This window comes from Hipposideros armiger, unplaced genomic scaffold, assembly GCF_001890085.2.
Source record: "Hipposideros armiger isolate ML-2016 unplaced genomic scaffold, ASM189008v1 scaffold_254, whole genome shotgun sequence".
In the NCBI taxonomy this organism is placed as follows: Eukaryota; Metazoa; Chordata; class Mammalia; order Chiroptera; family Hipposideridae; genus Hipposideros; species Hipposideros armiger.
The window spans coordinates 294,371-312,808 of NW_017731604.1; the positions used below are offsets into that span (position 1 = coordinate 294,371).

Consider the following 18,438-nt stretch of genomic DNA (forward strand, 5'->3'; position numbering starts at 1 on the left):
GTTTTGTTCAAGAATTCTTCTCTTTCTCACATTCATTATCCAATTAATCACTAAATCCTGTTGATTCTACCTCACTGATCTTTTTAGAACCTATCCCCTTTCCTCTACTCCAGCGTTCATCTCTCTTTCTACTGGGTCTTTTCACATTGTGTTCCCTACATCTGGAACTTCCCTCTCCTTGCTTTTATTTCACATGATCCCTTTACCTCTAGGCTTCTTTCTCAACCTTTAGATCCATGGTTTTCAAAGTATACTTCCTGACCCAGCAACATCAAAATCACCTGGCAATTTGTTTGAAATAGCAAATTATTGAGTTCCATCTCACACCTAAATCTGAGGCTCTGGGAGCTGATCCAAGAAATATATTGTTTAACAAGCCTTCTAGGTGATTCTGGTGCATGCTAAAATTTGAGGACTGCTGATTTAGATCTTAGTTGAGATATCACCTACTCGGGGAAGCCATCCTTGACCATCCAAACATTATATTAAGTACCCTCTTTTACATCTCTCTAGCACACTTTAAAAGCCCTGTGTAACACTTAAAACAATGCATTATAACTACCAGCTTGCGTGTCTCTCTGCAATAATAGCCCAAGTTATTTAAGGGTAGGAACAAGTATTATATCCCACTGCATCCACACCTTCTAAAATTGTTCCTGCACCCAGTAGGCCTCCAGTAAGTATTTATTCAATGAATGAATGGAAGAGCATGTGGTCAAGATTCTAGTCACTCTAAATTTAGAATCAGGAGCTTACTATGTGACTGGGGTTAGGGTTTAGTCTATACTTAGAGGACACAATCTCTATGTATGGCTTGGGTTAAGAATCAGTTTGTGGTCTGAAACAGATAATGCTCTACCCATGATTAGGAGCTCATACTATAGCCAAGGTTAATTTAAGATCTGGAGAGGGTTAGAAGCTCAGTCTCTATTCAGAGTTAAGGCTAGTATAAGTCTCCATGTGTAACCAGTGTTAAAACAAAAAACAGTGTTTGAAAGAAAAAACAGAAAACCTAACGTAGCCTGTTCTGAGACTGAGCGAATGAGTATTTCATAGAGACAAACTCAGGGTGTGGCTTTGGCCTGGATAATATTCCTGTTTCAGTTCTCTAAGAGCATGTTTTTTAAAGGAGCAAGACAGAAGGCTGAAAAAGAAGTGCTGCAAAACCTTTTCACTTTTACTAAGTATTCCCACTCACCAGGCTCAGCAGCCAGTGGCCAGCCAGTACTAGATTCCAGCACTCCATGGGCATGCACAGAGTAGGGACGGCTGGCATTATTCTTGAACACCACAATTAAGATATCACCAACCTCTCCTCTGAGGAGTGGACCTAAGATATGCAAAAGAATGAAAAGTCTCATTAGTGGAGTAGTGTAACAGGGACATAAACGGCATCAAAGAAAGATACATAGGAGCTCCCTAGAATGAGGGGTTTGCCCTGAGAAAGGATCCTTCTGAGACCAAAAGTCATGATTGGCTTCATTTTTAAATTCAGAAGCCCTTAAGCTGATAATGCTACCCATAGGATGAGGGTACTTCAACAATAGGATTATACCTCCAGGTACCTCCTCTTTCCCCAACTCAACTCTCTGTATATAAATATCACAAGGTTCTAGAGAATCAGGGCTCTGTGTATTAATTTTTAATAAGGAGTTAGAGTTTGACACAGAGTACAGAATTTTTGGGCTCTCTTAAAGGATCCCAGTGGATCCCTTCTGTGCAAAGACAAGAATGAGGAAATTCATTGGCCCCTACCAAAATGAAGAAACAGCAGCAATAATTAAACTGGGGTGCAAGGGTAATACTGGTTTCCCATATCATTTTTTCTACTCTTTGATGTTTCTACATTCCCCTGCCTTTAGCATTTAAAAAAAAACTATCACCTTCAGAGATTCCTAGATATACAGGCCTGGAAAAACCTGGTTCAGATTATAGCAGAATTTATGAATTACCCTACTTTGATGGCTTATTATCATGGCTGATTTATAAAATATTACTATAGTTCCAGTATATCATAAGGAACAACTGATAATGGGGAATGGGAAGCCTTCCTGATATGACATAGCTTCTCTAGGAGCAGCACAGGCTCCTAGACACTAGGAGGGAAGTGGAATTCCCTTACCTAAGATTCCCAAGTGTTCCTCTGGTCCAGTCCTTGGCCGAGGGATCCTGAATGTACCATCAGTGTATTCCCTGAATACAGCTTTCTTGTATCTGGAACCTAGGAGCCCGTCCTCATTGCTCAGGAAGATGTGACCATAACTAGAGGAATCCAAAGAATGGTATCAGCACCTGGCCCTCAAGTACTCATTTTCAGATATGAGGAAGTTACATCAGATTTGAGCTCATGTCACTTATAGAAGGAGGGGGGACTATACCTTTTAATGTCAGATTCCTCACCACATTGGCTGCATAAATGCAATTTCACATGGTGGATTTCAATATCTACTTATATACTTTTGTTTTCCATCATCCAGATAGGAATTTGTAGTACAATTTATATGGCAAGAGCACTGGGATAAGAATCAGAAGCCCTGGTCTCTAGCTCCAGCACTCATGTCTTAGATGGAATTCATTTGACAAAAGGATAAGGTACAAAGTGGCAGGAGAGTATTAACTGCTTTTGCTCCTGGAGGGTAAGGGATGGGGACAGATAGGGAGAAAATGGAATCTTACAGAATTCTCTTTATGGGACGCTTTTCTGTTTACAAAAAGCTTTATTATTCATTTTATCATTTGACATTCCCAACGGGCTGATGAGGTAGGTATGTCCCAGAGATAGAATCAGAGGTCCACAGGTGACAGGACATATCTTCATTGATACTGTCAGCCAGAAAGGAAGCCAGAACTTGGATTCAAGTCTGTTCTTCCTTCCCTATCTCCTAGACAAGTTCTTTGAACTATACTACCTCACTTTTAAGAAGAGTAAACCAAGGCCCAGAAAAGGGAAGTCACTTTTTCTAGGTTGCAGACAAGTTAGGAAGTAGGCTTCAACCTTCAAAGAACAACATAAAGGGCAAGAATTGACAAAGTGTTGTAAGAGTACCAAACATAAACGGTAGTGGTAAATTGCTAAACTGTACCTCAGTTTCTATTCTCCCCTCCTTCTTTTATCATAATAGAATCACCTAGGATTTAGCTGAGTACATGGCTACCTAACCAGAGATTACACTTCCCAAAATTTCTAGCAGCTAGGTATGACCATATGAATGAGTTCAGGATAATGGGGTATGAGAGAAAGTTGTGTATGCAACTTCCAGGTCATCACCTTACAGACAATGCTGCTTGCGTTGGACTTCTTTCTCCTTTTTTGATAGCTGAGAATGATTACAGCTGGAGAAGCCATCTTAGTACCAAAGATGAAAGCAAGAGTAATGTGTGACTAGTTCACCTACTGGCTCTAGACTGCACATCTTTGTACTATTATGTAAGTAAGAAATAACATTCTAAGTTATTTAAGCCACTCTATTATTTTTCTCTGCTATACATCTTAGTCTGTACCTTAATGATATTTTGTCAAGGGACAGCTGACCTTGGGGTATTCAGTCCCTTGAGTAAGTTTTCTATAAAATTGAAGTCACAGTATAGGTGCTTGTGGCTAACCAGAGAAAAGGAGGCAAAGATGATGAACATGAGGGTGTGGGTAAGGTCTTTTACTTCAACCCCACAGTATAGCAATATAGAAGAAGCACTGAGTTCCACCTTACCTGCATTCTACCTGAGCCAGGCTTGTTGGTATCTTGTTAGGTGACTTTAGATAAGTGTCTCCTTCTTTCAGAATTTCAATATCCTCCTTATCTGTAAAATGGTCAAGTGTCTCTGAAAGTGTTACCTCTTCTTTTCTGAAGCCTTACCTGTCCTTCTCAGACTGGTTGTGCCATTCCAGTTCCCAGCTCCTGTCAGGGCAATAGTCCCACTCCACTTCTTCTGCCATGATATAATAGATTCTTGCAGCCTGGTACCGTTGGCGAGGGGTGGCTTGGCGGCCAGGACACTGGGAGACGTTATAAACTGCCCTCATTCCTGCTTCTCTATGGCTTCCTGCCTGGCAGTAAATCTCAAATATCCCTGAGAAAGGAAGAGAGAGCAAAACCTGAATCAGAATACTCCTGTGTAGTGCCTGGGGTATTTCCTGCTTCTCTCTAGGCATACTTCAGAGATTGGGTAGTTTCAGATAAGATTATTCTATGCATTATATATAAGATTATTACAGGTTTATTCAGAGCAATGAGCACAGAGATTAGGGCTCTGACTCCAAAGCTACACTGTTTGGGTTTAACACTAAACTCTACCACTACGATGACCAACTCCTCCCTTTACCCAAGGCTTTCCCAGTTTTAGCACTCTCATATCCTTGGAAACTGCTCAGTTTGGAACAAACTAGGATGATTGGTCACCCTATTTGACACATTAGCTATGTAACCTTGAGGCAATTTTTAAGCCTCTGTATGTTTCAGTTCCCTTGTGGTAGAATGAGGATAATTTTAGTTGCTTCATTGGGCTATTTAGAATAGTTAAACACAATAATATGTACACATTTCTTAGCACAGTATATAGTGAATTTTCAATAAGTGAAGCTATAAATAACTAAAGCTGTTATAATTATTATTCCAAGGAAGGCATTCACCAGTTGTCTGCCTTTCCTACCAAGTAGCAACAAAATAAAGGTGGACTTAAATAGATATATTAAAAAAGAACTTCTTGCTAAATGAAATAAGTCAGATGGAAATGGATTTGGACTATATGATTTCACTCATATGTGGGATATAAAACAAAAAGCAACAAACAAAACAAACAAACTCATAGACACAGACAACAGAATGGTGATTACCAGAGGGGAAGGGGGTGGGGGAAAGATAAAGAAGGTAAAGGGGGTCAAATATATGGTGATGGAAAGATACTAGACTTTGGATGATGAGTACAGAATGGAATATACAGATGTGGTATTATAAAGCTGTATACCTGAAAATTATATAAAGTTATTAACCAATGTTTCCCCACAAAATTTAAATAAAAAATAACTTCTTGATCACAAGGATGCTTACATCAGTGAGCTTCGAAATGGCTTTCTCTAGCTTTTTACAATGAAATGTTTGGATATAAGTCTTAAATATTTGAGCTGTGGAGCTGTCTGGACCTGGTCTCAAGCCCCAGGTTTCTATGTCACGGAAACCAAGGCTCATAGAACATTAATCAAAAGAAGCCAACTTTCTTAGAATATTTTTTTTCATCATTCCTTCCCTTGCTGCCCACTGCTTATCTCATGACTGCAAACTCGTCTTCCTGGCTTTCAAAGGTTTCTATTAGCTGGCTCCAAACTATAAATCCAATCCCACTGCCCACTATGTACCAGATTCAAGCAGGGCTCCAACTAAATCTGTCCCTGACTGCCCTTCTTACATATCTCACTATTTTGTTGGAATTTTCACTTACATTGTTACTCCCTTTCAGGAATGTGCCTGCCTATCCCAACAAATATCTATGAGATCTTACTCATTTTCAAATATCAATTAGTGTTTCTTCTCTTCCAGGAAGCCCTCCCTGGCTATTCTAGCCCACATTGACCTCTACATTGTTGACCTCTCTATTCCTAACATATTTTACATCTAAACCATATGGTTAAGCACTAAGTGCTCCTCTCTTTATTTTTTCTCTATTTTCTATTTAAGTATAGTTGGTATACAATATTATATTTGTTATATTAGTTTCAGGTGTACAATATAGTGATTTGACATTTTTATACCTTACAATATGATCACCCCACTAATTCTAGTAAACATCTGTCACTGTAAATTTATCACGGTGTTATTGACTATATTCCCCTTCATCTTTTTCACCCATCCCCCTATTCCTTTTCCTTCTGGCAACCATCCTTTTGGTCTCTGTTTCTATGAGCTTGTTTTTATTTTGTGTTGTTTGTTTTGTTTTTTTTTTATTCCAACAGTTTATAGACTCTTGAAAAAAATCAACTCTTTCTTTCCATATCTACTTCCCAACTCTTCTATTTCCTTTACCCCCACATCTATTCCATCATTAAGTTCTATCAGCTCTTCCATCAAAATTATCCTTTCATTTTTACTCTCATTTCCCTACTCAAAGCCACCATCACCTCTTGCCTGGAACACTTCAATAGTCTCCCAACTTTCCTCTCTGCATTTTTTCCTTCCTACATCAACCATTTTCCATATAGGATCTAGGATCCTCTTTAACAAATATGATCCAGAGCACATTGCTCCCTTGCTTTAAATGTTCCATTCATACTCAAAATACAATCCAAGCTCCTGACTATGGTCTACAAGACCTTACAACCTCTTGACAAGGCTCTTGCCAAACTCTTTGTCCTCTTGCCATGTCAGTTTTCTCCTAGCTTACTACATTCCAAACATACTGGCCTTCTTTCTGACACATGAACAAGCCATGCTTATTTCCACCTTAGGACATTTCCACTTTCTGGTCTCTCTATTTGGAATGTTCTGCTCAGAGATCTTCATATAGCTACTTTCTCCCCATTGTTTAGGTCTTTGTGAATGTTACATTCTCAAACAGGTATTCCCTAAACACCCTCACTAAAGTAATGCTCCTATTATTTTATCACATTGTTGTGTTTTATTTCCTTCATGACATATCATGATCTGAAATTACTGTATTATTTAATGTATGAATTTCATGTGTTTATTGTAGATCTCCCCTTAGAGTAAAGATCTTGTCTAACTTTTCCCTTCTCTACCCTAGTCTTAGCATATGAATGGTGTACAATAAATATGTGTTGTGTAAATGAATGTGTATGCAAATGAATAATTATATACACTGTCCAAAAGTCATACCTTAGGGGTTGGTGTGGAGAAGAAAGTCCGATTCTCACTGGAAGGGATGGGAACAAATAGAAGACATTCTGGAAGAGGCATGTGAGCTTGGACTAGCACATTATCTGAGTTTTGTCATATAAATATTGTTGTCAAGCCGCTTACTTTTTAACATTCTCCTGCCCTTTGTGTCTGAGTCTCCTCCTACCTTCTTGACCAATTATTTTTTGTCTCCTTATTTTGGCTATTCGTCTCCCTTCTACGTCTTAAATGTTCTTATTTTTCCCTTAAGTTTTTTTTCCTATCATTTTACATGTGTATGTACTTGAACTATGAGAACACCCAAATCTCTCTTTGTAGCCTGGACTCCTCCTCCAAGCTCTGTATTTCTATCCACAATTATCTAATGTGAAATCCACCCACCTGGATTCCTGGAAATCCACCCACCTGGATTTCACCAGGAACTTAAAACTCAACATACCTCCAAATGATTACTTTCTACTCAAACCTTACTACCTTGCTGCTCTTGCTTCTGTATTTGCTCACTTGGTTAATGACACCACCGTTCATCTAGTACACAGGCTGGAAACATCAGGCATCCTTTCTTCTTGCACAGCACCTCAGCAAAGTCCTGTCATTTCTCTCTCAAATATCCCTTAACTCTGCTCCTCCTCACCATCCCTATTGCTCCCACTCATTGGAAGGGCTCTAATCAACTCTTACAAGAGCCTCCTGCTGTGTTTCCCATTAAACTTCCCTTCTTGGTGTTCCTCAACAGGGCTGCTATTAAAATTTTGCATGGGATTATTCTTCATTGCTTAAGACTATCTTATATATTGCAGAAAGTTTTAGCATCTCTGACTCCCATCCTCTAAATGACAGTATAAGCCTCTTTATATACCCAGTAACATGACAACTAAAAGTACCTCCACACATTTCTAAACATGTTTTAGCATATTACTTTGTGTCAAAAAACATTGAATCAAATCAGTTTACACAATATTCGTCAGGCATAACTGTTTCCAAATCGCTGTCTATATGGTTTTTACTGCTTATTATGCCCTCTTCACACCCATCCCTTTCTTTGCCTGGTGACAGTTTATTCATCCTTAAAAAGTCAGTTTGAATGTCTGCTTTCCTAGGAAAGCTTCACTCCACAAGTCATGAAGAATTTAGTATAGCTTCCTATGTGTTTCCATTGCTTTTGGCAGATAGCATCATATAACCTTATGAATATTGTTTACATACCTATCTCCCTTTCACACTAACTGTGAGCTGTCTCATTCACCCTTACACCCCTAGTATCTAGATCAACAAGTGAAAGAAAACAGATATTTACTATGTTTTGGGAAAATGTAATTGTAATAGGAAATGAAAATAAAAAGGAAAAACAGAGAGAAAGACAATGGGAGAGAAAAGAAAAGATACAGATTGGAGGACAAGAAAAAGAATAAAAGAACACAGGAGGAAGGGAAAAGGAAAAGAAATAATGGGAAAAGGAGAAAAGAAGATACACAAAAATAAAGAAGGGAGGGGAATGAAAAAGAAAAAAAAACAAGGGTCAAGATGAGAGAAAAATAGATGAAAGAAAAAGAAGGAAAGAAGAGGAAAAAGAAAGAAGAGAGGCAAAAAATAAGATAGAAAACACCCAACCAGAACAGCAAAAAGAAAAATGAATCCAAAAAATTGAGGAGAGTTTAAGGGACTTCCAGGACAATATCAAGTGTACCAACATTCACATTATAGGGGTACCAAAAGGAGAAGAGAGAGAGAAAGGAACTGAAAACCTATTTGAAGAAATAACGACAGAAAACTTCCTTAACCTGGTGAAGGAAATAGATATACAAGCCCAGAAAGCACAGAGAGTCCCAAACAAGATAAACCCAAAGAAGCCAACACCAAGACACATCATAATTAAAATGCCAAAGGTTAACTACAAAGAGAGTATCTTAAAAGCAGCAAGAGAAGAGCCGTTAGTTACCTACAAGGGAGCTCCCATAAGGCTGTCAGCTGATTTCTCAACAGAAACTTTGCAGACAAGAAAGAAGTTGGCAGGGAATATTCCAAGTGATAAAAAGGAATGACATACAACCAAGATTGCTCTACCTGCAGGGCTGTCATTTAGCATTGAAGGACAGATAAGGAGCTTTCCAGACAAGAAAAAGCTGAAGGGGTTCCTCAACACCAAACCAGTATTACAAGGAATCTTAGAGGGACTTCTTTAAGATGGAGGAGGGTAAAGGACCAGTGAAAGGGGAAGGGATTAAAAAGTACAAATTGGTTGTTATACAGTAGTCATGGGGATGTAGGTTATAGCATGAGGAATATAGTCAATAATATTGTAATAACTAGGTATGATGCCAGATAGGAACTAGATCTATCAGGGTGATAGATGGGAATGGGGTTGGGGGCAGGGTTTCAAAAGGTGAAGGTATTAAGAAATACAAATTTGTAGTTAATACAGTATGGGAAATATCATCAACAATGTTGTAAAGATCATATAAGGTGTCAGATGGGCACTGGACTTATTAGGGGGACCACGTCATAGACTGTGTAGATGCCTGACCAATGTGCTATACACCTGAAGCTGAAGTAGAATAAAATTGAATGTCAACTATGACTAAATATATAGGTATATATAGTCACGGGATGTGGAGCACAACACAGGGAAGATAGTCAATGGTATTGTAACAGCTATATAAGATGTCAGAGGGGTAATACCTTGGGGTTTGGGTTATCATTTTATGAGGGGTTTAAATGTCTAACTATTACATTGCTTTGTACACATGAAACTAATAAAATAAAGCAACAACAAAAAGAAAGGATTAAAGAAGAAGAGGAAAAATGTGAGATCAGAGGAAAAAACAGCAGGGGAAAGTACAGAGGGTGGGTGTGGGGGGGAGAAGGAAAGAGGGGAATAATGAATAAAGAAAGAGCTCTAATGATGAAAAGAGAGGAAAAAAAACACTGAGGGACCAAGGCAGTCATAAATATTCTTCTTTTTGCTGCTGAGAAATTAACATAAATTTGGTAGAAAATAACACATTGCTCTAGTGTTTTTATCTGCCACTTCTCCCTGCTATTAAAGCTCTAGTATCAGTAGTTGTATTGGAAGAGTTGAGGTGTATTATGCAGGATGATATTTTTAAATACAATATGTAATTTCTGTTAAATGAAATGTAGGCATATTAAAACTTAAAGCAGAACAAAAAGAGGATAAAAATTACCAATAAACCCACACGACTGAAGCACTTTTAACATTTTTTTGGGCATTTCTTTCTTTTTGTTGTTAAACATAATTATAAGCCTGCAGGACACAGCACATTGAATCTCCCTAGTGATGCTTTTTAAAAGTCATCCTCAAAGCTGCCTAATTACATATGTATATTTATCATTTCCCATCATTACTACTCTCTTTAGAATCCCAAAGTCAAATTCTGGTCTTGTCTTTTCCATTAACTCAGTAATTTTGCCCTGTGCTTTGGAGAGCTACATACAATGGTCTCTCTCAGTCTTTTTTTTCCCCAGCAGATTTTTATTTATTTATTCATGTATTTATTTATCTATTTATTTATTTATTTTCAATAATGCAATATTATTTTATTTTAGTTTGAGATGTACAGCATAATGGTTAGACGTTTATGTAATTTAAGTGATCCCCCAGATTAGTCTAGTACCCACCCAGAACTATACATAGTTATTACAATATTATTCACTATAGAGCAAGCCCCCAGGGGCAGAATGAAGGATACTTCAGATTCAAGATATCATCTAGGAGTAAGAAGGAATAAGAATCAATAGGAGTTTAAAGAGAACGGGCAAGAGGACAAAGAAGAAAAATAGAGCCAACATGTGTAATCAGAACAAAGCATTTCCCCCCTTCAGGACTCTGTATCTTCCTCCTATTAGTAAAATAAGTGAATTGAAGTTATCTCAAAGGGGCTCTACCAGTTCCAAAATTCTATGACTTTTGAAATCTTCAGAAAGAGGAGAGAGTTTGAAAATTCTGGAAAATGCAAAAGAAAAGTGAGTTTGGGCTTTTGCTAGTAAGAAAATTCAGGAATCTTGACACAGAGTAACCTTTCAAGCCTTTACTAATATAAACCCATTTATTCCCTCTCCTCCCATACCAGATCAGAATGTTTTAAACCCATCTACAGCCACCATCCTTGGGCCTCAGTGTAGCACAAAAATAATTTCATTCTTCCAAAGTAAGAGTGAACCCTGGGGAAGCATATAGACATCACTGGGGAGTCTGGCTAATTTTGTAGCAAGGGGATTAAACCTAGGTTTTGGCTTTGGGACCAAAACTAGAGAGAAGGGTCTTTCTTATTCAGAAGTTCCCAATGCCAGGCCTCACGAAAAACACTTGTTTCTTGTGCTCATTTTAGCTCCATTAACTGTTGTTTCTAATTTGCTAACAACTCTCCTTGACCAAATATATATATATATATATATATATATATATATATATATATATATATATATATATATATATATATATCTCCCAAGTAGATGGGCAGAAATGAGGACCCAAGAAGTCTGTGGAGAGCAGCTTTATGTCAAGTGTTTGTCAAGCCCAGTGCCAATCTGAAATTATTAAATCAGCGTTTCTCAACCTTCCTAATGCCGTGACCCGTTAATACAGTTCCTCATGTTGTGGTGACCCCCAACCATAAAATAATTTTTGTTGCTACTCTATAACTGTAATTTTGCTACTGTTATGAATCATAATGTAAATATATTTTTGGTTTCCGATGGACTTAGGCAACCCCTGTGAAAAGGTCATTCAACCCTCAAAGGGGTCGCGACCCACAGGTTGAAAACTGCTGTTAAATTATCACGGAGACTTGTTTTGTTTAGGGATTTTTTTTCAAATATGAATGGAATTTACAGAACTAAAATAAAGTTTAGTGGGAAATGCATAGAGCTGACAGATTTTTTTTCTTACAAACACTATTGCCACCTACTGCCTAGAAAAAAATATACCCTAGGAACTGCAAAGTGAAATTACTGCTACATTATGAAATCTGGAAAAATATTCAAGTCAAATTTCTTCATGAAAGGAAGACAGGGAGAAGGAGAAAGAGAGGGAGAGGCAGAGATAGAAGGAGAGGGAGAAAAGGAAGGGAGAAAGGGATAAAAACAGGAAAGAAAGGGGAGCGAGGGAGGAAGAGAGAGAAAGGGAGAAGAATGGACAGAGAAAGAAAATAAGAAAGAAACCTAGACAGAGATGGGGAGTGGTTAGACCAAAATTATACAGAAAGTTAATGAAAGAGCTTGGACTAGAAGTTCCTGTGTTCCAATTCCTGGGCAGAACTGTTACAGCAGTCCCCCTCCCCCCACCTAACACCCACCAGAATTTTGCAGAAATTCTGACAGAATATCAGAGTTGGAAGTGTTTATAGTTACATCTCATGGGCTTCCCTCCCAATACAAGGACTGTATCTATAGAATCTCTGCATGGCCAAGGGGTTACATGGCTAAGTCCACCCTGTGCCTATGTAATAATTGCCCTGACCCTGGGAAGCATCCTTGTACCTCTCTTGTTGTTCCAGAAAAGAGCTTCCTCAGCTTTTCATTCTATTATGACTGCAGCTGAGAAGGGAATCTAACTAATCACATATGGAGTGCACATTAAAGGGGAGAATACATGTGTTTTGAAAATTTCCTAAGTAACATCAATATGACTCTTCTTTTCTCTTCACCAGCCCCCTTCACCCAGCCCCATACCCAACAAAGCCTCTTAGCCTAGGGCCAGTTGCTAAGGCACTTACCAGCGTTGTCGGGCTGCATGATGGCCGTGACAAAGGTGTGAGGAAAGAGCATGGCTGCACTCTTTCTCATGCCTTGAAGCTGCACAGTGTTTCCCTGGAAAGTGACCCCATGCACATCAGTCTCAGTGCCCAGGCCGAGCAGGTGCCAGGCCACTGTGTCACCCTTGCACATGTCCAGCCTGGGCAGGTTAGAGAACAGAAACCCATTAATGGCTGGAAAACAAAAACACAAGACAAAATGGGGAGATGAAAACAGACTACTCAGGCACTGGCCAGCAGCATGGCATCAGCTCTGTACTATGGTTTTCCACAACTTGAAATTTCTGAGTCATCCACAACTCCTCTTCCTTCTTCCCTAAGTTGATTTAGTTTTATATATGATCTGCCTCTTTGGGATGAGGGCCCATCTAGCCTTTCTGGCCTCACCTACTGCCCCTCCTCCACCATGCTACACATTGTTGCAAAACTGAATTACTCTCCATTACCACAACTCCTTCACACACACACACACACACACACACACACACACAAAAGTACCAACCTCTCTCATTCCCACTCCCTTGAAGCTCTTCTCCCTTGGATTCTGTAGCACCACATTTTCCTAGTTCTCTTACAACCTCTTTGTTTCTCCTCCATCTTCTTCTTATTCTCCATCCCTCTGTAAAGTGTTTACGTTTCCTAAGTTTTCATACTCTCCTTTCAATCTGTTTCCTCCTCTTCATCTTCACTGCCACTGCCCTGGCTCTACCCCTCATCGTCTCTGGCCTGAACTCCTGTAAAAGCCTCCTCCCTGGTACCCCTGCCTTCAGTTTATCCTCCCACCCCCTCTCACACACATACACATACCATTATCCTGCGAGCTCTATTTGCCTCTACATGCCCACAGCCTTAATCATTGTAGGTACTTATAATATACTTGTTAACTTTATAGGCTGTTCCCTTTGCCTAGAATGTACTTTCCTCTGGTCTCTATTACAGCAAATTGCCGCTCATCTATTATGCTCCAACTCGAAAGTCACCTCCCCTGTGAAGCAGTTAGTATTTTATCTCTGGTTTCCATGAAACTTTTCACAAAATTCTGCCATATTACTTACCACAGAATCCAGTGATTTACTTACAAATCTATCGCCCACACTATATTGACCTAGCAGCAAGCACATTGTTTTTGTTTTTGTTTTTTTCTGTTATTTTCTGTTTCTGTGTGGCTGCTCAAGCACCTGACATGTTGCCTGATACTAATCAGGTGCTCCTTAAATACAAACTGAAATGAACTTGGTTTTCAGGATTGTCTTACTTTTTCCAGCTGATGTAACTGACTGGTGATTGGAATCAAGACATGGAGCCAAAAAACAACAATACACTTGTATTTGAGCCTTGTCAACCCTCCACACTCCCCTCAAAAATATAAGGAGGCCTGCTTGAAGCTGGGCTCTCTTCAATGTCCCCACATCCAATGCAACTAGCTTTAATGAGTAACCCTATTTGGTAATCCCCTGGGATGCTAATGGGAACATTGCTAATGTCCTGATTCTGCTTCACCTGCCTATAATGTCTGATTGCAAACTTATTCAGCCTTCAAGCTCCAGCTCAAGCCTTCCCTTCTCCCAGAAATCCTTTAATTAGATTGCTCTTCATTAATGTTCTCCTCCTTTTAACTCTATGTCACTTAAAACCTGTTCCACACAATTTAGCACTCAATTATAGTCTGTCTTGGATTGTTCTATAATTGTTTCATGGGTGTTATTAGTCTCATCTCACTGCAAAATGCTGGGAGCTTCTTGCATACTGGGACCGTGTCTTTCCATTCATTCACTCACATACCAACCCACCTCATTAATTTGGTAGTTCACTAGTTCATAAGCATTTGCTGTGTATTAGTATAGAGGATATGGAGATAAGCTACAAACAATACTCAGCCTTAAGGAGACTACACTTTAGCAGAAGTCAAAAGCAATGTAACAAATAACTATCATATTGGGGAGTGCATGGAACTTGCTATTAAAATGGTCTGATAAAAATGCAATAGTAGTTTAGAAGAGGGTGTCATCATTCTGGGTTTAGGTGATAAAACATTTGTTACATGGAGGAGTTAGCTTTTGAGTAGGGCCTTAAAGAATGGAAAGAATTTCCCCAGGCTGGGGGCAAAGATGTAGGGAGGAGCATTTCAAGTGGAGGGCAAAGCATTGTCAAAGCATGAAGTCAGAAAAGGCAAATCCATATAGAGAAAAGTAACCCTTTTTGACTGGAGTATGGGGTTGTGGGGCAAAGTTAGTAGGCGATAATGAAGGAGATAAGACTGGAAAATGTCATTCCAGCTTACTCTTCTCAGTCTACAGTGGATTCCTTGTGTGCAATCCTCATTTCACAGTACCTTTATCCAATATCTGTCATACTGTGTAACATAGGACACCTCACTAGAAGGTGCTAAGTGTAAGGTGTTTTGTCAGATTTAATCCCTAAAACTAGCTCATCCTTTGGACATAGCTGACCAGTGGAATCAGTGTTTTCAGGGATGGGTCATGATTAAGTTTAGGTTAGATTTTACTTATAACCTTTCAGTTGTAGCTGAGAACAAAAACACTCAGTCCCCATACCATGCATCCGATTGGAGTCTTGGAAACCCATGACATCCTCTGAGACTAGTCGGGAATTCAACATAGCAGTATCTTGATTGCCTTTGCTGTACCAGCTCTTGTTCTCATCCAACACAGTGAAAAGGAGAAAGAATTCTTTATCCACCCCTTTCTGTAGGCCCAGTAGAAGAGAAAAGAGGGATAAATAACAACAGTTTCAGCAATTGTAGACTGTGATGCTCCAAACACAATATCTCTGGTTCTTTCCCATTTCCTTTTCCAGACACAGAAGTAAGCCCATATCTCCTGCCTAGAACTGCAGTGGTCACTAGGCAGGTTTTCCTCAGGTAACTTCAAATTGCAAGTAGGTTCAGGATGTCTGAATAAAGTGAAAAGACTTGTGGGAGAGGAATTATGAAAGGGAGCAAGGAAGAAGCACAAGATGAGGATTATGGAGAAGAGTTATTGAGTGTGAAAGAAGATAGCCTATAGTCACCTGGGGAGGAGTGAGGAAAGGTAGCTAGGAAATCAGGGGAGGACTCTGGTGGGATTAGAAAATAAGAAAAAAATAATTATAATAATTATTAATATGTTATTTATCATTATTACTGCTAACATTTACTGAATGCATACTAAGTACCAGACACTGTGCTAAGCACCATATGGATTATTTTAATTATCCTCACAGAAACCCAAAATATCTTCTTCCATTGTAAACCATTTACTACAGATGAGGAAACTAAAGCAAAGAGAGGTTAAGTAACTTATGCAAGGCTAAACAGCTAGAAACAGCTGGATGTGAAAGAATACAACCAAATATTAAAGCAGAATTAGGAATTTGGAGCAAGGGTTAGGGGCCACTGAGGCTAAAAAACATGAGGAGATGATGAGAGGATATAAAGTAGAAGGGAACAGAGACTAAGGAAGATATGTGTTTGTGAGTGAAAAAATAACATGCAAGATAGCATGAGGTCACTAATTATTAATGTCTCATTCAAAGCTTGGTTATTTTTTTCTATTCCCTCATCTCTAGAACCGAATTCCACGCTTAACTCCTAGTCAGTAACCCAGCCTTATCCTCCTCTCAACAGACTTTCTAGCTAGAAATGCTGGCAGTACCTGTTTTCCATCTGCCCCCAAGGCACCAGCCTTGCACACTAGCAGGGGGCCCACCAGACCAGAGTTTGTATCTCTTATTGGATCCACGGCAGAAAAGTACATCCAGGTGAGACAGGAAGGATCCTGAGCAGTAGGGCCAGCGTGGGGGGGTACTGTCCAGCGATATGTTACTTTCTCAAAAGTCTTGGCCACTAAGCCAGGGTGGGATGAGCCTGCAGGGGAAACATGGGTCTCATTAGTCACATTGGCTAGAGTGAGGATCATCAGCTCCAAACAATGAGGTAAAGATTATAAACTGCAAAGGTATTTTGGAGCAGCAGCAGGAACAGCAGGAACATGGAATATTGAATATTAGAATGAATCCTGGGTAGGAGTCAAGACACTAGAGTTTGTTTCCTCATTCTGCCACACCTTGTTATATGAACTGGGGAAATTTAAACTTCCCCAAACTTTTTCAAACTCATAGAACCTAAGGAATCAAAGGGTCTTTAAAACTTATTTGACATACCCGTCATTTGAAAACATATATTTATTTGCTCTTATATTCCTACCTCTGCCTAAAAATCTCCAGAGATGGGAGATTCACTACCTGTCATCATAGCTTGTTTCATCTTTTAATGGTTCTGATTGTTCAACACTTTTTCCTTCATATATAGTATGTATATAATGTGTGTATATGAAAAACACTAAAGCTATAATTTCTTAAATGGACACAAGTCATGGTTAAGCAATGCACAGAAAAATTATTTTACATTTTCAAGCCTATTAGTAATCAAAGTAGTACCAATAAAATAGTTAGATAACTTTTGCCTGTCAAATTAGCAAGATTTTACAAGTTGAAATAGTCAGTGTCAGTGAGAAATTGTTCATTTCAGACAGCACTTACCCCTCTCACTCAGCTATTAAAAGAGTACATGAAAATCAACTTTTGGGGAAAAAAAGTTGGCAAAATGCATCAAAAGCCTTAAAAAGGTTCATACCCACAAAAACTGTTAAGATATACAATAAATACTATAACTAATATTCAACCTAATGCAAATCAAAACAACAGGGAGTACTGTTGTCATTTGCCTACAAGACTGACATTTTTACAAAGATTAAAATGGCTGCCCTATATTGGCGAGATTGTAAGAAAATGGGTCTCCCCTCTCAGTTACTGTTAATGGAACTCAAAATTGATGGGACTGCAAATTTTTCCAGAGAACAATTTGGATGTAGGTACCAAAAATTTTAATGTGTATATGCTCAGATAGCGATTCCACATCATAAAAATATATCCTGAAGAAATAATCATAAAAGTGTGCAAAGAAGCATACACAAGGGTATTTGTAGTATAACCTATAACAGGATGTTATAATTTAGTATGCTATTAACTTATCTTTTCTTATTCACTCATTGTTCACTCTTGAAATTTTGAAATATATAGAAAAATTTAATGGTTAGAACAATAATCACCCTACCACCTGGAGTTGATTGTTAATTTTTTGCATGCTTTAATTCATCTACATCTATGTAAATGTATATCTACACACACATGTATACACATACACAGTTTTTGTTTGTTTTTTCTAAATCATTTAGAAATAAAATGCAAGCATCATGATATTTTATTTCTAAATATATCAGTAAGCATCTACTGTATTACCACAATAACATTATCACACCTAAAAATGTACTGATATCATCTAATATCCAGTCTATAACAAAAATTTTCTAAATTATTTTCAAAATGTCTCTTAAGGCAAGTTTTCATAACTAGGATCAGACAAGTTTTATATGTTGCCCATGGTGCTGTCGCTTTACGTTTTCCTCTATGACATTCACTCCTTGAAGAGGCTATAACAATTACCTTGTAGAATGGTCTTTAAGTCTAGATTTAACTGTAACTTTGCCCTTTATGCTTTCAGTATTTTTGAAATTTTTGGTTTGGGATTAGCATGTGTTAATATTATTCTCAGAGAAAACAAAAAAGTAATTACCCAATAATCCAACTTTAGGATTCCCTCCAGAGATAGAAATCCAAATCATATGTATGTATTCATTCATTGCAACATGATTTACAATATTCTAACATAGTGAAAAATAATTTACATGTGCAAACAATAGAGGATAAGGTAAATAAATTATGGCAAATCCATGTGATGGAGTATTATATAGATATCAAAA

At 38.4% G+C, this 18,438-nt stretch overlaps 1 protein-coding gene across 3 annotated transcripts in view; it reads right to left on the minus strand.

Annotated features, from left to right (window-relative positions):
- HEPH (hephaestin) overlaps positions 1–18,438 on the minus strand; it is a 100,428-nt gene that overhangs the window by 56,248 nt on the left and 25,742 nt on the right. For all 3 annotated transcript variants that reach the window (XM_019656139.1, XM_019656138.1, XM_019656137.1), the window contains exons 10-15: positions 16,273–16,484; positions 15,175–15,325; positions 12,581–12,793; positions 3,855–4,068; positions 2,123–2,262; positions 1,199–1,330 (exon numbers count right to left, since the gene is read on the minus strand). In XM_019656139.1, the coding sequence (XP_019511684.1) occupies positions 1,199–1,330; positions 2,123–2,262; positions 3,855–4,068; positions 12,581–12,793; positions 15,175–15,325; positions 16,273–16,484 (1,062 nt within the window). The remainder of the gene's footprint in view (positions 1–1,198; positions 1,331–2,122; positions 2,263–3,854; positions 4,069–12,580; positions 12,794–15,174; positions 15,326–16,272; positions 16,485–18,438) is intronic.